Source organism: Theobroma umbraticum, unplaced genomic scaffold (assembly GCF_002168275.2).
Source record: "Theobroma umbraticum cultivar Fairchild unplaced genomic scaffold, ASM216827v3 scaffold_25.0, whole genome shotgun sequence".
In the NCBI taxonomy this organism is placed as follows: domain Eukaryota; kingdom Viridiplantae; phylum Streptophyta; class Magnoliopsida; order Malvales; family Malvaceae; genus Theobroma; species Theobroma umbraticum.
This window is the reverse complement of record NW_018397282.1, coordinates 742,097-764,960: the sequence shown is the minus strand read 5'-3', so window position 1 is coordinate 764,960 and position 22,864 is coordinate 742,097. Positions and strand designations below refer to the sequence as shown.

The 22,864-nt window shown below is 36.4% G+C and overlaps 1 protein-coding gene across 3 annotated transcripts in view; it reads right to left on the bottom strand.

Annotated features, from left to right (window-relative positions):
• Positions 1–22,341, bottom strand: part of NUA (nuclear pore anchor) — a 38,204-nt gene extending 15,863 nt beyond the window's left edge. The window contains exons 1-23 of one of the 3 annotated variants that reach the window (XM_021443880.2): positions 21,815–22,341; positions 21,533–21,679; positions 21,320–21,418; positions 21,080–21,208; positions 20,905–20,997; positions 20,739–20,804; positions 15,508–15,597; positions 15,346–15,423; positions 15,003–15,112; positions 14,233–14,353; positions 14,038–14,130; positions 7,546–7,594; positions 6,563–6,666; positions 6,402–6,470; positions 5,456–5,593; positions 5,217–5,321; positions 4,686–4,799; positions 4,501–4,579; positions 3,453–3,496; positions 2,026–2,102; positions 572–674; positions 277–411; positions 101–199 (exon numbers count right to left, since the gene is read on the bottom strand). In XM_021443880.2, the coding sequence (XP_021299555.1) occupies positions 101–199; positions 277–411; positions 572–674; positions 2,026–2,102; positions 3,453–3,496; positions 4,501–4,579; positions 4,686–4,799; positions 5,217–5,321; positions 5,456–5,593; positions 6,402–6,470; positions 6,563–6,666; positions 7,546–7,594; positions 14,038–14,130; positions 14,233–14,353; positions 15,003–15,112; positions 15,346–15,423; positions 15,508–15,597; positions 20,739–20,804; positions 20,905–20,997; positions 21,080–21,208; positions 21,320–21,418; positions 21,533–21,679; positions 21,815–22,120 (2,448 nt within the window). In that variant the 5' untranslated portion in view covers positions 22,121–22,341. The remainder of the gene's footprint in view (positions 1–100; positions 200–276; positions 412–571; positions 675–2,025; positions 2,103–3,452; positions 3,497–4,500; positions 4,580–4,685; positions 4,800–5,216; positions 5,322–5,455; positions 5,594–6,401; positions 6,471–6,562; positions 6,667–7,545; positions 7,595–14,037; positions 14,131–14,232; positions 14,354–15,002; positions 15,113–15,345; positions 15,424–15,507; positions 15,598–20,738; positions 20,805–20,904; positions 20,998–21,079; positions 21,209–21,319; positions 21,419–21,532; positions 21,680–21,814) is intronic. The other 2 variants (XM_021443878.2, XM_021443879.2) reach the window with 2 other exon arrangements.
• Between the last annotated feature and the right edge of the window lie 523 nt (positions 22,342–22,864).

Genomic DNA, 22,864 nt, shown 5'->3' with positions numbered 1-22,864 from the left:
TTTTTCATCATTTGCTTTCGCTTTATGGCAATTTTTAAAGAAATGAAATCAAGTGTAAAAGCAACAACCGGACAGAGCCCATATCAATCACACTATCAACCTGCAGACGATAAACTCTCTCTGACAAGCTACGAACTTCATCACATGCTCTCTTTTCAGCATTTGTTAACATCTCTTTTTCATGTTTCAATACAGACACCTGTTGAGAACAAATACGTATAAACAGCATCATTGGTAAAAGTCAGAATGATAAAGCTTCCCAAACATGACATTTACCTCCATAATTAACTTCCGAGAATGCTCCTCAGCAGCATTTAAAGATTCAGAACTTTCACGTAGCTTCCTTTGGTAGTCAACAATCAACTGTGAGAATTCGACATTTCTTGCCAGAACACCATTGATTTCATCCCTCTGGGATGTTTCACATGCAACAAAGAAGAAAGAAAAAATGTCAACACTAACACAGAAATTTCAACAGACATAAACTAAACAAAAATGAAGACAGAAACAGGAAGAATGAAAATATGTTCCATCAAAATGAAAATATAAAGGATAAGCTGACACTAATCACCTTATGCTCAGCTTCTTTCATGACATTTTCAAGTTTTTCTCTAGCAAAATTCGCTTCAAGAGCCAGCTTGTCACGCTCTGATCGTAAAGAAATAATCTCACCCCTGTCAATCAAAGATAACACAGAAGCTAATAATGTGTTTCAACAAGTAAAATTTATAAAAAAAAAAAAAAAGGAAGAACCAATTTTTGCATTATAATTGCATCAAATGCCACTAATAACAACCACAAAATGACAATGACCCAAATAATCCAACACTTCATTTTACCACAAGAATTTGCAGGCACAGATCATTTCTAATTCCACATGATGCAAGTATAGAAGTTGCTATAGAGGAGTGACTATTAAGGTTAATAACAGCACGAAAAAGAAAGAGCATTATCTGGTCCATATGATCCCATCAAGCAAAGCAAAGCTTCTTCACTAGGAACTTCAAGAGAAGAACTTTTCAAGAGTAAGTATAACAAAAGAATATACTTTCCTGATACATTTAAACTAGATGAGTAGCTTTAAACTAATACATTTAAACTAATCATTCTCTGTAAAGAGAACTTATGATAATTAATGACTAAGGATTATAATATTTTTTAAATTTTATGTAGCTTTTCTGTATTTTAAATAGCTTTTGAAGGAGGCTTCAACAGCAGATTTATGGCCATAAATTCTGTTGATTTGGTACAGTTATATGAAAGCAGTTGAAACATTTCACTGCCTTCTTTCTAAAGAAGTAGCGAAGAAAAAGGTCTCTAACAATAAGTGAATCAGGCATAAAAAGGAAATATAAAATTAGAAAATAAAATAAAAAGTTTACTCCCTCATTATAAAATTAAAGCTATAAAGCTACACGAGTACCCAAGATACTACATACTACCAGTAAAATTAAAGCATAGACTAAATGTGTCTACAACACACACACACACTAAGCCCCTGCTTATCAAGTAAATAAATAACAAATAAAAGAAGAGACCAATTGATGTAGGACGGCTAAGAGGCAAGGATTTGTAATGGTTTCAATCTCAATATTTGAGAAAAGTAGGAAACTGTAGATAAAGGAAAGGGCAAAAGAATAGAAATCTCTAAGCTTCACACCTAGGGTTCCTTAAAAGTCACACCTAAGGATGATTTCATCACACAATCTCAAAGCAATAATGCTGGAAAAGCTTCACCTCTAGGGTTCCTTAGGAGTCACACCTAGGTTGATTGCATCACACAATCATAAAGCAATAACGCTGGAAATTCTCTGCTATATTAAACTATTTCTCAATAGAGGAGTACATTGATTTATATAGACTCCTAGCATCCCTTATCCTAAAGAAATGAGCACTCCTACCAACATTAACATGACTGCAAGACCAAATATAGAGCTAATTACAGAGAACATTCTTCAAAACATTCTATTTTAAAGGCTATAACAAACACCACAAATCAGTCTGGAAACTATAACAAGAATATACCTGGCCTTAGCTAGATCCTCTTCAAGGCATCTCGCCCGTTCAGCCACTTTTTCTAGTGCTTTCTTACTAGCTTCCTGCTTTATGAATTATATGATAAAGCATATCAGCATATACAACAGGAAAAAAATGAACAGGCATATTCCTCCACCTCCTCATCTCTCCCCTGCCCCTGCACCACACCCCTCTCCCCCCCGCCCAAAACAAATTGAATAAAGTTTAAGGCTCCATTTCTTTCACTGAAATTGACTTTTGGAAATCAAAATTTTCCATAAGAAGGCATTTTCCTGAAATACTAAAATTTTCTGTTATTTGGATGAGACTTGACAAATATTTTCCGTTGTTTAAATAAACTACGGAAAATATCTTTTTTTCTATTTTTAATTTGTGTTATTATTAAGTAATCTCAACACCAATTATCTCAAAACATGTACAAACACCAGAGGCTATCCTCAAAATGGATTATCTGTGCATAATCCTATCTCCGATACCTCAACATTTTTTACATTGCCAACCAAACCAATCATTATAACATATTAAGAAGGCATTTAGTGGAACAACAATTTCATTCAGAACCCAAGTCAAGCAAAATCCATAATAATCTATCTCAATTTTTTCTTCATATAGTAATAATTAGTATGCTTGCATTATGTTGTTAAAATTTGGGGGGATTGGGAGGTTACAAATCATGGATGTTTTATAAGCCTCTTTGCCCACCCATTTTTCTCATATGTTTCTGTGTTTTCTTTTTCCCACTTTCAAGTTTGTTTCTGTTGCTATTGTGGCCACCTGTAGGAGATCTCGACAATAATACTGGAAGGAAGAAGAGTTGGCAGCAAAGGTTGCAATGCCATCTCCACAGAAAGAAGGAAGAAAAAGGTGATAAGCACAAGCAGGAGGAGATGTGGATAGGGGATGATGCAATTTACTGGGGAAGAGGAAAAGTCAATTAGGAGATGCAATCTGAGGAGGAGGGGAGATCAAAGAAGGAAGAAAGGAGTTAGTTTGGGCCGGCAGTGATTTGATGATGAAACAGTGGACAAGAGGGGGCAATGCAATCCGCTATGGAGGAGAGTTAGGGAGGAAAACATGAATTTAAGGCAAGAGAGATCGACAGAAGAGGGATGGAGTTGCGGTTCACCAGTGGTCAATGACAGAAAAATAGTGGTGGTTTGGGAGAGGTGAGTTTTGACTGTTGAGAAACAGGAGTTGAGCTGGGGAAATTGTCTTCCAAATGTAAAGAAAGGAAGACAATTTCCCCCTACATATGGCCCTATTTTCTGTGGGTGACCACCTTTAGTTGACATGGTCAATTTCTGGCAACCAAACACTGGAAAATGCTGAAACTAACTTCAAGAAGTCCATTTCCACTGAAACAAATGGGACCTTGAAAAAATAGAGCCTAGAAAAAATAGAGCCAAAATTGATACCTGGGACCCCTCCAGAAGAAGCAAGAAGTCCTTCTTTCCAGCATCTGCAATAAAGAATTTTTTATAAATACAATTCATATAAATAGAAAAGTCTGTAAAAACATAGTCCAAAGCAAAAAAGAATACAAAAGTACAACATGAACTGAAAAAGATAGTGTTATGGAAGTAGGCTATCTTCAAAACAATGAAATTTCAAAAATAAGAAAACCAAGTAAAAAAGAAATTTTAATATTTATAAAATGCTAAAAATTCAGAGGAGACCATAAATAAGCAAGTCAGGCTAACAATTAAAACATAATTCAACTCCATCAATTTGACTTCGATTATATTATAACATAAGCAACCAAGTTTGCCCACTGTAAAAGCATCCACAATTTATTATTTCCCTCTCTGCCACAAGCCTAACAAGCATTTTAACATAGTTATTTTTGTAGTTTATATGCACTACAAACATAAAAGAAACCACTGATGAGCTGCATCATAGGAAATGCTATTCTACCTTTTAAATAGATCATGTTTAGCTTGCATATTTAACTATTCCAAATATTTAACAAGGAAGTAGAATGATTTGAACATTCAGTCCTGTTACATAACCCTCAAAAGGGAGAAAGATGAATTTTTACAACACCAATTCAAACTTTAAGTCAATAACCCAGTCACACACCCCTCCTACAAGACAATGCATTCATGAGTCCAACAGAGATATAATGAAAATTAACTACAAAAGAGAAGCAAGTACAATCAATTAGGATCAGGTAGAAGTTCTCATCAAGGGAACTGGTACAAATAACCAGCATAACATCTATGTTCCTCAAAAAAGCAGGTGGATAACTATTATCCATAACATTTATACTCATTTTGCACAATTGAGATTAACGAAACCTCAAATAACAGATAAATTCTCATCATCCACAGACTACATATTTTTCATTATCAGAAAACACATCATTTCTATGTTCACTAGCCAACTAAATCCTCTTAAAATACCAATACTCCTGGCTAAACAATTGCCCAACCAAATAAAAAAAAAGATGGGCAGAGACAGAACCTGGGGCTGCTTCTATTGCAGGGGAATAAGACAGATGAAGCTTATGTTCCTCTTCATATAACTTTTTGTACATTGCAACCTGTACATCAGAAAGATAATGGAGAAATATACATTAACAAAATAAAAACATGAAGCACACTCAAGCAGAAAAGGACCAGAGAATGATAGGCCATAAAGAGACTCACAGAGGTATGCAGTGATTCAATCATGCGTCCCTGCTCTTCTGCTCTTTGTAACACTACCGCAACTTTAGAAGCAGCTTCATCAGTTTGTTTCTTGAGCTCCATTTCCAACTTTTCCTGCAGTCCCATAATTGCAATCACACCCACTTGTCAAATAGTTTCTTTTCACATAAGTCTGTCTTTGAACTAATGATGGAGAATCATTTAGGCCTTTTAGTTTATCACGGTTATTTAATCAAGGCTATTTGTGTTGGGATTTAGGGTGCAGCTTATACATACAATGAAAATTGAAATTTTGATTAGGTTTTGGATGATGAATATTTGAGACATTGAGTACTGTAATTTTCTCACTCCATTGATTCATTCTGGTTTTCTCCTCCCAAGTCTTCCATTTTTCTACCTATTTCCTTGTTTCTCCCTAGTTGCTGTCTTATTTTCCCTCTAAATTTCCATTATCTATGTCTTTTACCGTACTTGTTCCATATCAACTAAACAAACCAATGTCTTTATATAAAGATAGGAAATTCTACTTACCTTGAACTCCATCTCCTTACTCTCGATCTGGTCAGAAAGATCACGCACAAGGCTCCTAAGTTGGACATTCCGCTCAACTAATCCATTTATATCCTTAAATGTCAACTGTTTAAAATCATTTCAAACAAAAAGACATGAGATAAACACCATTAAGTTTGAGAGGGGTAAGAAAAAAGAGAAAGATCATCTAAGAAGATGAAGAAAAACTCTGGCTAAAAGTTCAAGTCAATGAAATTTACTTCGGAAATAACTTTGTCAGCATCAGGCTCCACACTTCTATCAGCACCAGCAACAATTGTACAATCACCAGAAAAATCATGCTCAATAGGTCCACATCGTAGTTGTATGTCACGGCATTCCTTAAGGAGAACTGTCACCTAAAGCATTATGATACGGAAAAAATGGATTATTACAGGTCAAAAGTTGATTAAGAAGAAAACACATTTGTGAGTATAGAATGTCCGTAAGTGGACATATCCATGCTCACTTTGATTTACCTAGACATTTCTTGCCACCACATGTCACATACACAAACAATGCTGCATCTTTCATCATATACATAAACTCATAAAGAACTTCATACTTTGATCACAAAGAATTGCAAATTTTAGTCACACAAAGAGGGGTGTATCACCCGCAAAACACATCACAGACACCCCAAAGACTGATTAAACACATCAAGATTGTATTTAATTACAAAATTTCACAACACATCAAACATACTAGTCACAAACGTATATAATAATTTTTACTTTTCAACTGCCATAAGAAAATAATTAGAAAAAAGAAATAGATCAGGAACAAAAGATCAAGAAAGAAAAGAAAAGTCAACAAAAAAAATCTGAGGAAATGTAAAGGAGGGGGACAGAAGCTGAGAAAAAAGGAAAAAAGGAGGAAACTTTAAAAAAAAAGTAAAACAAATAGGGGAAAAAGAAGAGCAGTGAATTCAAAAAAAGAAGGAGAAGAAATTCTATTTGTTAATATAGATATTTTCCTCTTAACATCTCCAAAGAAAATTAATTGCTAGTTAAGCATCAAAATAAGGGCACTTTTCCCATTAAAGAGGAGAAGTTTTTTGAAAAAGATATCCTCTTTGTTTAAAATATAGAGAATTTTCTTGTTAATTACTGCAGAGAAGATTAATTGCGAGTTAAGCATAAAAAATAAGGGCATTTTTTCCATTACCTGCTTTTGAAGGTCAGCAATCTCCTTCTGAGCCAGACTATTCTCTCGTTCACGCCTCCTCAAATCAGCCTGAACAAATCCACGTAAGACATACACAATAAAGATGAAAGCAGCAACAATTGAAGGCATGTGTTTCTTTTAAGGGGAAAAACTTCACAAACCTTTAATTCTTGTATCATTTTCTCTAGCTGTGAGCGTTCTGATGTAGAATTCTGCAATTTGTGGTTAATCATAGAGTATGCCTCACGCATTTTCTCATATTCCGCTGCACAAACAACAATTGCATCAAGAACAAGCTCCAGATTGAGCTCATCCAACATAATCCTAGCTTGGATCACGCAATATAAAGCCAACTCCTTAATGAAAAGGACATTTCAAAACTTATATCACAGTTAGCTGGATTTTGCCATTACTTTCAGTCATTTGAAGGCATACCAGATGTCACCTTCTATGAGCACCAAACATTACTAAAAATAAGAGGAGTCTTTTGAAAGACCAAAAACCTAATAGGCGATGAGCTGACAGCAAGAACCAAAGCATATAATAAAGTAGCCGGAAGCATATGGTAGCAACAATTTTAATGAAAAAAATGATAAATTTGCCAAGCCATTTTTCAAATGTAAGATCTAACATGTTTTTGTAGTCAACAACAAAAGGCATAAATATAGTGATCTACTGTAGAATATATATAAATCTTTCTAAAGCACCACAGACCATCCCAGCAAACACATCACACTAAATCAAATCAGCTGGCAAAACTTGAACCAAAAACAAGTTTACCATTTAGCGCAGGTCAAAGTCAACAAAACAGTTGTTTGAACAGTGCATAGCATATAAGCACAATTTTCTTGATCAAAAACTAGCCACAGCTTGTCTATAGACTATACTCCATTGTTAGGTAACAGGTAAGAAGAAAGCAACCTCAGCTGGGCCAAAAAAAAAGGAGTTTCATAACAAAAAGAAGAATTTCCAGATTTTTAATATTTTAAAGCTACCATCTTCATCTTCATAATTAATATAGATAAATCCAGCATATTTTCAAATGAACAGGGAAAAAATGCTGAAACAAATTCCAGAATTTGATAAAATCTTTCAACACTAAATCTTGGAAGTCCTAATCATCAACCAAGAATCAGCATCATACCTCTTTCATCCATAATGAATACTGCTTTCTCTTCTAGTTCACATAGTACCTACAAGAGCATCAACAAAAGGTTCTTAGCTTTCCATCCAAAAGAAAACTGAACCAAATGCAAAATAAAACATCCTTCAATAAAGCCCATCCATCTCCTGCAATTTTCCAAACAAATAAATGAACATCTCCAGTTACAACAAAGAGGACAGATAGAAAAAGTCAAGAACAAGGAAGAAAATACAAGTCCTTAAATCAACACAACTAATATGAATAAATTGAACCGAAAAAACACAAAAGGTGGGAGAATAATAGTTTAGCCAACAGGAAAGTCAGATGTGCATTTTACAATCCACATGTCACACTCTGCCCATGCCAATGACACCCAAAAACTTACTTCTATAACAACTATTAGCAAGAAATCAGGAGGGGAGACAAATATAGGTTTGCTCGGGTAGATCCCACATCTGGAAGACAAGTAAAAATATTAATCAAATGCTCTAATCATTTTTAAGACATCAGTGTCCACTACTTTGATCTTTCCTGACTTTTGGCTCTAACTCTACTAGCACCTTTAAACTTGCTGTGAACTCTCCTGGTGAAGCACCCCTTGGCATTCACCAATAACTATAGCCATAGATATTTTTGGCAAAGACAACTTTTCATAACAGCAACATGAAATCCAAAATGTGGACCTATGTCCTTTGTGATTGTGAAAAGGGGAACGCGAGATGAAAACCACTTCATCGATATACCCACTAAATACACATATATCTTACTTCCACCTCCCGTAACCACAAATAAGGACCAAAGATATTGTTTCAGCAATAGCAAAGACAATGAACATAATGTGTTTGTTGAACCCTGTAAGTATTATTCTTTCGTTTCTTTGGTGCACTATAACACTTGCCAACTCTACCATAATAAAACATATCTAAAAAAATAAAAACCATCTTCAACATCTACAATAATGTTCCTAAAACACCAACAGAAAAGAATGGAATTTAAAAGAAAATTCCAATGGAAGTCAAGAAAATAAGAAGAAATGGAAGAGAGAAGACTAGATAAACATCCAGTTAGATTAAAGGTTATCCTTAATAATGAAGAAGCCTTCAAAAACTTTCTTAATTGGTTATTCTGACATGCTCTCTCTGTCACGGGGCGATTATTCAGACCACCCTCCGTGCGACCTTGGGTTAAACCCTTATCTCAGTACTAGAACACAAGTCAGTCTTAACGCCTCAGCACTAGCCCAGCAAGCACGCAGCACACTACCTTCCGACACCCGCACTCACACCCAATAGCTTTAAGCCGACAAGCAAGCTTGCATGAAAGAAAAGGGAAGAAAAGATAAGAGAATGCTGGAAAAGAGAAGCTGAGCTTGTATTGAATGAATTGAATTGGATTGGATGATTTGCACAAGATACATGAGGTTATTTATAGCCAAGTTTCCTCAAATATTTCCCTCCAAAGCATTTCCCTCCAAAATATTTTCCTCCAAAACATTTGAGAGGGAAAGCTAAAGTTTCTAGAAGCTCATTTGGGAGAGAAAGCCGAAATTTCCAGCAACCCAATACATGGGTCTGGTGGGCCGGCACCCTCCTGGGCCATCTGGTGGGTCCGAGCCGCTCACAGGCTGTGTGCCAGGACGCTGGCGGGCTGGTGCGCAGAGGCCCCGCGTAGGCAATCTGTCTGGGCGCTGTGCAGGCCTGCGTGCTGCGCCCCTGCCGAGCCATCCTGCGTGTCGCGTACCCTGGGTCGCGATCGGCGGTGCCGCGCACCTCTGCTGTGCTTAGGTGGGGATGGTGTCACGGATCGGATCGACGCCTTCCACACGACAGGCAAGGACGCTGCCAGCTTAGGTGGGGGAGGGTGTCACGGACCACAGCTCAACGCATTAAAGGTGTTTCGAAGTGCCGGTATGTGGGGGAACATTGCTGGGAAAGGACCCCCACTCGATAGCGTAAGACAAGTGCAGGGTGCCAGTAGGGGCGCACAGCACAGACCCCGGGGCGAGCCAGCCCGATAGAGTCAGGCAGACTGCGCGCAGGCGCGACAGCCCGCACAGCAGAGGTGGGAGGCAAGTCGACCCGCACGCCATGGGTACACGGCGCGCAGGTACGCGGCACGCAAGTGCGTGGCACACAGGTACGCAGCACGCAAGATGGCTCGGTAGGGGCACAGCACGCAAGCCTGCACAGCGCCCAGACAGACTGCCTACGTGGGGCCTCTGCGCACCAACCCGACAGCACCCAGGCACAGCCTTTGCACGGCCCAGACCCACCAGATGGCCCAGGAGGGTGCCGGCCCACTAGACCCATGTATTGAGCTGCTGAAAATTTCAGCTTTCCCTCCCAAATGAGCTTCTAGAAACTTTAGCTTTCCCTCCCAAATGTTTTGGAGGGAAATATTTTGGAGGGAAATGCTTTGGAGGGAAACATTTTGGAGAAAAATATTTGGGGAAACTTAGCTATAAATAACCCCATGTATCTTGTGTAAATCATCCAATCCAATTCAATTCATTCAATACAAACTCAGCTTCTCTTTTTCAGCATTCTCTTCTCTTTTCTTCCTTTCTCTTTCATGCAAGCTTGCTTGCCGGCTTAAAAGCCATTGGGTGTGAGTGGGTGCCGGAAAGTAGTGTGCTGCGTGCTTGCTGGGCGAGTGCTGAGGCGTTAAGGCTGACTTGGGTTCTAGTACCGAGATAAGGGTTGAACCCAAGGCCGCACGGAGGGTGGTCTGAAGAATCACCCCGTGACAGTAAGCGCATTTGCTGGGGAGAAGTAATGACTCCCGTGGACCACACCAAGCGCCAGGCTGAGTGACCCGAACGAATCGGGGTAGGCAAGGGTGGTAGGCAGGGTGGCCAACAGCAACGGGATGTTGTCGGAAGGTTGTGTTGCGCACTCTGGTAAAGCGCGTTTATGGGGGAAAGAGTAACGACCCCATGACAAGTGGTATCAGAGCGGACCGAACCTCGTCTGACTCACGCCAAAGCGCCCGGGTCTAGGGAGACTCAGGGTAGGCAGGGTGGCCGACGGCAACGAGGACGTTGCCGGAATCGAGTGGGAGAGAGTGTCATGAGGAAAGTACCTTTATCCCACATCGAACAGGAACGGGAGGTCTTGGGCTCTTTATAAGCGGGTGTACTGCACACCCCCATAAGCACGTTTATGGGGGAGAGAGTAATGACCCCGTGACATCTCCATTAGGTAACTTTATTTTATCTATGGTTAGTAATTATGTTTTAATTTTACGTCCAAATTGCATATAAATTATATATTTAATCAACTTGAATCATACAGTTTGTGCTTATATAAATCATAAAAAATAATAATCCAAACATTTACTAAGCTCATGCTTGTAAATATTTAAGTTGAAAAAGCAAACTAAAACACAGTAAGCCACAATAGAGAAATGCTAATCAAATTTTGCATTTGCTAATTATTAGGAAAGAATAATTGTCGTTAGAAAACTATAAAAGTTCTATTACTAATAATGCTGCTGCAAACAAAGGAATTATAAAGACGTGTTTCTAATTGGACAGAATTAGATTATGATTATTTTAGTGGAATAAGACTACTTTCTTAATTATTAAAACCTATGATATTAATCATAATAAAATTGATATAACTGAAGTTAAAGTAAAATAAAAAGGGTATGATAGTCTCTACAAAAGTTTAAAAGCCCTAAAGCCAGTTTATTATGTATAGTAAGAGAGATTTTGACCAGCTCAATTAGATGAGAAACATTTGTCACCAAAGACAAAGGATTAAATGCTATTCCAATTCTATTATAAAAATTAGTCTTATAAATAATAAACTGGCTATGATATATCGTAATATCATTAGTAAAGTGGTTCTACAACCCAGAACCCAACTGTTCTTGTTCCAACTTCAATTCTATATCAAATTCAACCCCACCAATTTACTGTCTTTAACTCCCATACTTCTACTAATAAGCCATGGCAACACAGATGGTAGATGGCATGGGAAGAGAAATCTGGCACAGCAAACACAATTGGCTCAGTTGAAGCATATGATCGAAGATCCATTGCAGGCTATCAAGCTTTACATCAAGTCTATCAGAGATTGTATGAACAACCTAGAAGTTGCAAATGACCTTTTAGATTTTACTAGAAGGGACTTACAGATGGAATTAAATAGGGAGAAGATAAAAACTCTTTTCAAGATGCTGGACCAGCAAATATTTCTATCCACTTGTTTTTTTTTTTTTTTTCTTCTCTTTTTTTTGGCCAAATCTATTTACCATTGGAATGGAAGAGCAATTGTGTGGGAGGAGAAAACAAGCCTGGCAAACAGAATTGGCTAAGTTGAAGTCCATGATTGAAGATTTATCACAAGATGCCCTACATAGCAACCCCATCAAAGGTCAATGGAGAATCTGGCAGAACCTTTTAGCTTTACTAGAAGGCGGGCTTAAAGATGAAACTAAACAAGGAGAAGATGAAAATCCTTTTTATGATGCAGGACCGACAAATCTGCATTCTGTAGTGAATTGTAGGAGCAATTATCGCATGCCACTGACTTAATCTGAGTGTAGTCAGAAGAAATGACTTCTACTATCTAGATTGGGAAGCTAGTTTGGAAATTTTACTTTGAATTAAAATTGCGGATGAAGATACAAAGTTGTTGTTTGTGAAGCTTATATAGAACATGGCTGCAATATAATGGTAGACGAGACGATCAGCATGCACAATAAGAAAATATTAAAATCAAGACCTGGGAACATGTGAAAATAAAGATGAGGAAGTACCGTCAGTTGGCTGATTAAACAATAGAACAGTATCAGAAATTTCACTCGCTAAAACAAAATAACATGTCATTGAGGGTACACATCTAACTTCAACAGTCTTCCTACTACAGTTGGTTTGACAGAGACCAGCAAATAGTTGACTTCCTGCTAACTTGCAAGTTTCAATCACTAGGTTAGAGATGAGATGTGAGTGATTTGTCCATAAACCTTGAAGATCCTCGACAGTGAGAATGACAAACAATTCAAAAAGGTACTCAAGGAGCCACCACATCTAGCAAGGGCAGAGGGAGTGACAAGGGGAAGAATGCAACAGCTTATGGAGTACAAGAAGTTCTGGTTCTAGTATTTTAAAGCAAGAAGAAAGTCACAAATTCAGTTGTTTAGCTATGGTGGAAGAGAATGCTTGTCCACAAAGATCTGTGGAACTCGCAAAATTGGAAGAAGGCATAGACGAGTGACTGCAAATTTATGATGATGATGATAAAATAAAATAAAATAAGACGAAGTTGATAATTATCCTGCTCAAAGAGTGTCATTGTTTGGTTTAAGAGTACTGAAAGTACAGTAGAAGAAGGGGAAAATTGGAGATGACACATCTCTTTCAGAACTCATGTTCATTGTTCAGCAAAGTGCATGACCTAGTAACTAATAGTGACAATGTAGAATGTCGTTTCGAAATACACAATAAAGAAGCTAAAAAAGTTGCTCACAAAGCATCCTCATCCAACAAAGATGGACTTAGAATCGAAGTGGCTGCTATTTAACAAGAAGTTCATCAATTTCCAACCATGCAACAAGATGCCAATGAACATTTATTCAACAAGTAAAGCTTGAAGGAGGCAATCAGTATACGAAATTTTTCAGTCAAGTGGCTGGCTAAACCAGCTAGTCAAAGTACTTGATTGTAGATTAGTTATAAACATTTCAGAAATATATGTTCGTAAGTTGAAATTGCCAAAATTTTATCTCATGAAACAGGTCATTTGTCAGAACCAATGATATTGATATGCGTACATTCTAAAAGTGGGAGGAAAACACCCAATCCTTCCCAAAGTAGGAGGAAAAACCCTCTCATCCAAAATTATTAGTTTATTATAATTTTACCATCAATTCCTTTCTTTCCTTTCATTTTCCAGCCCTCACACCAAAAATTCCTTCCACTCATCTTTAAATCCACTTATCTTTAAATCTACAGGGTCAATATTTTTGTGAGTTCCATCTTTGCCTTGATTTTATTTTAGTACTCCATTGCATCTGTTTGATAAGAAAATTCAAAAGAAAATTTCTGATTCCATATTTGAGTTCATTTAAAAAAATCTAAACTATCTTGGGAATTTAAATTCCTGTCTTTTGCAGTTCTAAAAATTCTAAACAGTCTTTCTTTATTTCTAAGAAAAATTGTAATTCCATGTCCACAATTATCATTATGCAGATGCCGTACATTTTTCAGTCAAGAAGGGTGCTTATAGTCATCAGTTATCAACAATTTTTGATCCGGATTATGTTGCTCTAACCACATGTAACAGCTCAAAGCTTTGGATTTTTAAAGTCATCATGTCTAATAGACCAACATCAATTGTCAATGCCGAACGAATACCATTCATATCCATCTTCAGAGATCACAAGCTAATAGCCCAGTGTGAGCCAAAGCATCAGCATGCATAAAACATAGAGCAAAAAAACATAAGTGTCTTCAGAAGATTTCAAAAAAATTAAGGTATACAATACCCGTTGCAATGTTGATTCAGATTCCTTCCTTCCCAATCGCTCATGTCGAAGAGCATCAACAGCCTCTTGGTACTTTGCATACATTTTGGCCAGCTAAAGGCCCAAAGAAATACAAATTGAAATCAAAATTAATGAGGAAAGAAACCAAAAAAAAAAAGGTGAAAAAATTTTAAAACAAAAAACAAGAAGACTCACACTCCAGCCATCACGGAGAAGAGAAGCAGCTAGTGCCGTTCCCGAAACCCCGACTGGAATCTTAGGAACAAGCGCACGATTATCCTCAACCATGTCATTAGCATCATATGAATCTATCCATCTGCATTTTAACAGTATTTTTGAACAAAATAAACTAACAGCAATAATATCATATAAATTCAGAACAAAGATCAATAATTTGAGATAAGCCAAAAAAACAACCGTAAAATTCAGGTCACTTCAAGCAACAGGCTGTATGGTTCAAATTAAATTACCATTTAGACTAAGAAACATCAAGCAGTCCACATTAGTTCATTCCTAACCCCTAATAGAGAGCTAACTTTTATCTCATTTATTTAATATACTTCTTTCACGATTATTGCAATCTCAAAACATAATTTCCCAGATATTCAGCTATTCAAAAAAAATTATTGCCTTGGTCTAGAATAATATTCAATGAACTTGGTTTACATACTCGAGCAATAGCAACAAGGGGACAGATATATTCAATGAGTTTATCAAGTATCCATGCTTTGCCTCACCAATGCTCTAAGCAAATCAGCACATAAAAGAACTTTCTTGTGTATGAGTACTTTTAGAGAAGGTAACTTTGAAGAGATAAAAAACCCCTAAGGTTAAAGTCTTATCAATCATCATGATCCAGCTCATTAAACAACATTAATATGCCATCTTGAAAGGATAATAAGTAAAGCATAACTCAAACAATGGTTTCTGTGTTCAAACATTTTTGAATTAAATAATACACATACGTTGCAGTTGTGAAATTGCCAAGCGGAAGTAGATTCAACTCATCAGCTTTCCTACCAGCTTCAATTTCAGATTCACACTTCTCAAGTTTCTCTTTCAAATCAGCAGTCTCCTGTAAGTGTCAAAACAAAAGAGTATTTACAACCAAAAGAGTCAAAAAATTAGATAACCCTCTTTATTAAGAAATCCAGTATTTCTTCTCTGCCGAAAGCAAAAAGGAGATGGCTACAAATTGATTATTGTGCAAAAAGCCAAAATAGGTTGGGAAACTAATCGTAGGAAGACCAACAATAGTGTCTGAGATTCTTTAAAATAGATCAGAAAAACTGTTTCCTCGCAGCATACCTTTTCAAATTGTTTCCTGGCAGATACTTCCTTCTCCAGCCTATCTTTGTAATTATTTTCAACTTGAATGAGGTGCATCTGTTTTGCAATAACAATAAAAACTAACGAAAGGAACACCAAAAAATTTAAACAAATTATTGTATGAAATAACTGAAATCTTACTTCCAAAGCTTTTATAACTCCCTCAAGCTCCCCGGCCTTTTTGGACCACTCCTCAGAACTTTCTTTATATAACTCAACAAGCTTATTTGCCTACACGGCATTGTAACATTAGAACAAGCAAATGTGTGCCAGTAAAGACTACAAAACATAAAATATTACTGATACATCCTTCTAATATTTATAGAACCAAATACAAAGAAAGCAATCATCATATCCTTTACGATAATCAGAGCAATCAGAGCGTAAAAATAAATGGTACTATACTATATATCTTAAGTAAGGTACATTTGTAAGAGCATGACACTATTACCAGAAAACTAAAACAACTGCCTCACTTTTTTACTCAATCGTCCATTTTTCATTTTGGCTATTTACTGTTTACACTTCTTTAATTTGTATGTATTCCGCCAACTCCAACAAATCATTGCCAAGTGTCTTATGCAATCCGTTTTGAAAATTTTTCTATTTTCAAATTTTCTAACTTTTGCCTTCTTTTCTCTATTGTTCTGGTTATTGTGACTCATTTGATTGCTTGTTCTTTTTGTCCCATGGCATTTAAGTACTACCCCTTAATACCAAAATTTCAATTGATCAACAAGTAATATATCATGTCCTATTTTCTATTTCATATTTTCATTTTTTTATTGTATTAATTACTATTACTTTTCAAAAATATTATTGTAGAAATATAGAATGAACTTAGTTACTTGATTTACTATGTACTAGAATGAATTGTTATTACTTGCTAAGTCCATCAAAAAACTAATAACAGATTTTAATAAAATCTTGAAAAGGTCATACAGAAAAGCAGTATAAATGTATAGTAATTGCGAAAATCATGCTTATTCTTTTGTGAATATAATGGTTACAGTATAATATAAGGGTCTAAAGTCAAAGGTAAAATATTTTCTTTTTTATTTCAGATAAAATTAAAATAGTGGCATTTTGTTAGTCAGCTTCTTAATTTCATTAATTTCAAGGGTTTTAAACTTTAAATAGTTTATTCTAAGTGTGTAGACTGTAAATAGTGTTTACAATTTGTGAAATTGACTCAATCATATCCAATGGTTAATAGATAATTCATACGGAATATGAAAATTATTTAAAATTTAATTTATTAAACACCTCTTAATATCATATTTATTACACCAAAGTTTGAGCTAATAATTATAATGATGAAAGGGCAACTAGAAACCATCTTATATTGGATTCATCCCCATGAATTTCTCACAGCTGATGTGCCCCAAATCACAGCTTTAACTTTGCTTCTAGACCTATTTATACGTTAGCGAATTTGCAATAATATTTTAATTCAATTATAGCCACTGTCAGCTTGGCTCACACTCTGAACAGAATGAACCTAGAAAGTAATTTTCTACCAATAAAATAACAATCTTACCAAAAATGAGATCATAATTACACTAGCAAAGACAAGTGAACTAGAACAAATACCCCAGAAGAGTAACACTCGAGACCAATCTTAAACTCTCAAATTCTATAAACTCAATCTCCAGATCAAAACCTAACCTCCAAACAATAACACCTATTTATATAAGCTTCATAAACCCAACCTTTAAGCCCATGGGAAAATAAAGCCCACCTAAACCAAATAAAGACTAATAAAACTAACCAAACATATAGTCCACTAATAAATTAAATCCTATTTCCTAAGTTTACACCTAGAATAGACATCTTTACAAAACTAGGAAGAATGTTCTCCATTACTCACCCCTGGTTGAGAAGAACTCAACTCCAGAGAGTTAGACTACAAAAAGCACTCAAAAACACAGGCTAATTTGCAAAACTGATCAATTATGATTGAAGAAGCATCTGATGATAGTTGACCTTCCCACTGAACTAACACTTATTATAATCCACTGATACCAAAAACTATAATCTCCTCATCTAAAATAGCCTGAATCACCTCCTTACAAAGTGGAAAGACAGGTATCTTCAAAATGGACGACCTTGCAAGATGAGTAGAAGGTAGCATAGGAGGCTGACAAGTACCCCTATAAAGTAATAAATAATCCAAATTGAAGACAATACTAATATTTAATAAGTAGGCAAATCAAGTAAATAAGCATTAGGTCCAAGTTTTCGAAGGATAGGAAAAGGGCCCCTAGCATGAGCATGTAATTCCGTAAAAGCATCTTCAGCTAGACATTCGAAACGAAGATGAACCATCACATAATCACCAACATTAAAATCCTTAGCCTTACGATGCACAACAGCAACTAGTTTATATTCTATATCGCATTGCCATCTTTCATCATACTCCAGCATGTACATCATGAATATGTTGAGCAAAACTTTTCAGTTGGTTCAGATGTGCGAAAAGTAGGGATAAAAGGGAACAAGGTCAATAGTGCACTAGGTTTGAAGCCATAAACACATTCAAATGGTCTTTCCCATGGACCTAACAAAATTTCCTATAGACAAACTCAACAGTAAGTAAAATCAAATCCCAGTTACCTCGCTTCTCTCCTACAACACATCTCAACAAATTTCCGAAAAACTAATAACTACCTCTGCCAGACCATCAGTTTGGGATGAAAGGCAGAGGGAAATAACAAATTACTCCCATAAAAACAACCAAAAAGTTCCAAAAATAGCTGAGAAATTTCACATCCTTATCAAACACAATGGAGTTAGGCAAACCATGTAAATTCACTACTTTGAAAAACAACTTCGCTACATGAGATGTGTCACTAATTTTGCTACATGGGATAAAATGAGCCATCTTAGGAAATCTACCAACCACAACAAATATAGAATCATCACCTCAAAGCAGTTCTAAAACAAAATTCATGCTCAAATCTTTCCAAGGTTCATGAGGCAAATGAAGAAGGGTATACATACCGGTTTTTTGTTTCTTAGGTTTAGAAAAAGCTAACAAGTACAACAAAGAGATACAATCCTCCCCACATCCTTCTTAAAGAAGGCCAATAAAATCGTTCCTCCACTAAAGCAACAATCTTATCCCTACATAAATGACCAGCCAATCCACAGGCATGCATCGCCCAAACTACAAGCTCTTCAAGTGAAGTATGAGAGATACATAACCTAGAAGCTCAAAAGAGATAACCATCATGTACAACAAAATGCTCATAATTCAGACAATTACCACCACTAACTTCCCTATTAAAACCCCAAACTGTGGAAAACTAGCATAATCATCTTTTAACTTATCAAAACCCACAACTTCAATACTCAAAGATTGTGAGTACTCCCACAATCCTACTAAGTCGATCAGCAACTTTATTCTCAACACCATATCAATGTTTAAGAACAAAAGTATACTCATTCAAAACTCTAGCCATCTAGCATACTTAGTACCCAGGTGCCTTTGCGACTGAAGAACTTCAAAGCTAAATGATTAAAATACAACACAAACTCAGAAGGTAACAAACAGAACCTCCAATAATGAAGAGACTAAATAACAACATAATGTTCTCTTTCATAGGTTGAGTACCGCTGCCTAGGTTATATCATTTTCTCACCAGAAAAGCATATCAGACGACCTTCTTGACTTAGTACACGACCTATGCCTATCCCAAAAGCATCACATAAGTCTGGATGCGATACTAAGGAGCTTCAGTCAATCTCTTCTTAATATCTAAGAAAGCACTAATAACCGCTCCACCAAATTTAACCTTACCTATGACACCCAGCAATAGAAGCCATGATAGTGCTAAAAGTTTTAATAAACCACCTATAGAAGGTAGTTAAACCATGGAAACTATGAGCCTCAGAAATAGAAGTAGGTTTAGCCTACTCCCTAATAGCTTTAACTTTGTCACAATCAGCTTCTATACTTAACAGAAACTATAAAGCCTAATAAAAGCATTTGTCTGTAAAAAACTGCATTTCTTAAAGTTAGCTTATAGCTTGGAATCTCAAAGACTGGAGAACAATTAGCAAAGATGACTCAGGTGCTCTTAGATTTACTATAAACACAGAAATCATCAAAATAACCGCAAGAAGTTACCTAGTAATGGCAGCAAAACATGTCATAACCCTTATAAAAGTGCTAGGAGCATTTGAAAGACCAAAAGGGTAGACTTAGCATTCATGTGACCCATTTTGTGTCTTAAAGGTTGTTTTCCGCTTATCCCCTAGCCTAATATAAATTTGATGATACCCACTACGCCAATCTATTTTAGAATAACAACTAGAATCAGCTAGCATATCCAACATGTCCTCAAGCCTAGGTAAGGGAAACCTACACTTGACAGTATTTTGTTGATGCTCAAGTATCTATACACATCCTCCAAGGACCATCCTTCTTAGGGGTCAAAAGTGCAAGAATAGAAAAGAGGATAAGCCTATGCCTAACAAGGCCCTTAGCTAAAAGTTCTCCTACTGCCCTATTCAACTCTTCTCAATCCTTACTTTCCTATTCAACTCTTCCCAATCCTAAGGGTTCAACCCATAATGAGGCAAGTTATGTAACTGGAACCTGGAATCTGGAACTAAATCTGTGGCATGTTGGATATTTCTCATAGAAGGCAACTCACTAGGAAGCTCAACAGGTATAACATCCACAAATTCATCCAGTAATCCACTCTCTTGGAAGAGAGTGTGCTCCGATAAGCCAATTGATGTAGATCAAATGTCCCAAAAGAGTAACTCTGAAGAACAATCTAAAAATCTCCAATTTTATAAACTCAAAATCTCCATGTCAAAATATCAGTCATCAAAATCTAACCTCCAACATAATAAAACCTATAGACATATATATATGTCTATAGGTTTTATTATATATAAGCATCATGAATCCTGGTTTTAAGCACATGAGAAAATAAAGCCACCTATTCCAGATTAAGACTAATAAAATGAACCAAACAAATAAGGTCCACTCATACATTAAATTCTATTTCCTAAATGTACACCTAGAATAGACATTCTTCCAAAACATGGAACAATGTTCTCCATCAACAAGTTGTTCATATAATGATTAAAAGATCACTTTCAAGAAGGGGACTAAGATGTTCTCCTGAAAAAAACATCTTGCCAAATTTAATAATTTCTCAAGTCCATTAACAAAACAATACAATTTCATTATTGATTTTGACGTAATCAAGAAATTAGACAACAAATCCAAGTAACTAGAAGCAATCAGAAATCTAGAAAATAAACATGTAGCTTTTTTCAGGGGTCACCCCCTCTTCGATCATCATAAGTTCCAAGTGGCTTAAATAAGTAAAAATATATCTTTCCGCACTCACAGTTGATAGTTCAGCAGAAAACCGCTCCTCATTGGATGTAGCAACCTCTTTTGACGAGCACAATTCCTTCAGAAATAATAAAAAAGAAAAGATCACTTAGGATTGTTGTCGGCTTATACAAGAGATTTGATATGCAATAAAACTCTTAGAAGGCAAATAAAGACACCTCCTGTAAAGATGTTAGCTTAATTTCTAGTTCCCTCATTCTTTCTTTGTGCCAATTTAAGGAGCTGGAGCATTCATTGCATTGCCTCTCAACCTGAAAGAATTAAAAGCACAACTAAGTAGAAAGATGAAGAAAACAAGTGATTTTGAGAATTATTTTTCTTAAAGACACTGACATCAGCAAGCTTAGCAGACATATCAGCTTCAAGTTCAGCCTGTGTTCTCCGAAACTTCACAAGGTCATCAACTTTGGCAGTCAACTCCTCATTAAGCCACACATTGTGCCTCTCAATAAGCTCTTTCTCCTGTTCATATCAAATTTTCACTTTTCATTTCCCCTCAAAACAGGAAAAGAAACCCTTGAATCTAGATAAACTTGCAACCCAAAAGCATATTGAAGAATCTTTTGAAAAGACCTGTGAAAGGCGAGCGCAAGTAGCCTGTGCTCGTACCAACTCTGCCTCAGTTCCACTTATTCGAGCCTCCTTGCAGGCAGCATTGTCCGTCAAGTTAACCTTTGATAATGTTATTGAAATCAAAACACCAGCCATTATTTTTCTAGGGAAAATTTTAAACGATTTAAGGGCAAAACTTACAAATAAAAACTAAACATAAAAATAGAACATTACAATCTTATCCAGATAGGTCTTAATAACAGCGTTCTTGTCAGCAATCTCCAAATCTTTCTGCTCAATCATCTCCAGTAACTGCCTCTTTGACTTATGTAGCTCGGACACCTCCATTGTCAACCTCTCAATCTCCCCGTCTTTTCCAATCTAACAAAATTTACGGTTTTTTTATTATTTAATTTATAAAAAAAAAGGAAAATCTATCCGTCAGTGATAAAAAAAAAAACTAGGATACTAGACCTAGCAAAATTTTAATACTAGACCTAGTAACCAAATTCTTACGGTTTGGAGGTGGAGCTGGTGCTTCTGAGCCTGTGCCTGGGCGAGGTCGGCGAGTCTTTCATCCAGAGAGGATTGAAGCTGTGCGTTCTGGGACTGAAGGTCCGACAACTCCCCGGAGATGGAGAGGAACTTCTGCTCCAGAAGAGAACAGGTCTGCTCAGCAGTGATGGCGGCGGTATCAGCCTTCGCCTTCGCCGTCTCCAGCTCTCCGTACATCTCCCTTATGTAGGCGTCCGCCCTCTCCGCTACCGTCGCGACATCGTTCGAGAGCCGCGACAGCTCCTCCTCGGAGATGAAGAGGGGCATCTCTCTTGGGGATTCTAGGTCAGTTTAGACGTGAGAGGGTGATCGAGAGAAAACAAACAAGAAGAAACGGAGTGATTTGCTTGTGAATTTTATTAGAAAGAAAAACAGAGAGTGAGGAATTTTGTTGAGGGCAATGGGAATTGCAAAGAGTGGGAATTTGGGAGGGAACCCTATACGGCCTAGTTTATGGGGTTGCGTGCCGGTATCTGTCTCGTCCAACAGTAGAACCCATTGCCGCTTTTCTTTTCATTTGGGCCCCAATCTATTCGGCGCATCGGAAGTGTTATGGACAAGAGTTCAGATTGCTTAATGCAGGCCAATTAGCTCAATGGTTAGCAGTCCAGATAGATTAGGTAGTCTCAATTCATGTAGTATAATTTGATTTAGTAATGTATATTTAAATTTAGATATAAGTTTTTTAAATATTAAGATTTAAATTGAATTCGAATATTATCTTTATAAATTAAATTTTTGTATTTTATTTTATTCATATTTGTAATCTAATTTAATAAAAAGGCCATCAACTTATAAATAGTAACACATCCTCGAAGAAATACAAAATATTATATTTCTCAAAAGCTCTTTTTCTTCTTCTTCTCTTTTGCTTTTGTTATTTTATAAGTTTTAAGGCTTATTTAAGCTTTATTTTTAGAATTTAAAATCACACAAGATTAAGTTTAAGTTTCAACCCATAACAATTAATATCAGAGCTAAGGTTAGAAGAAGAGAGAGATGGCATCGATA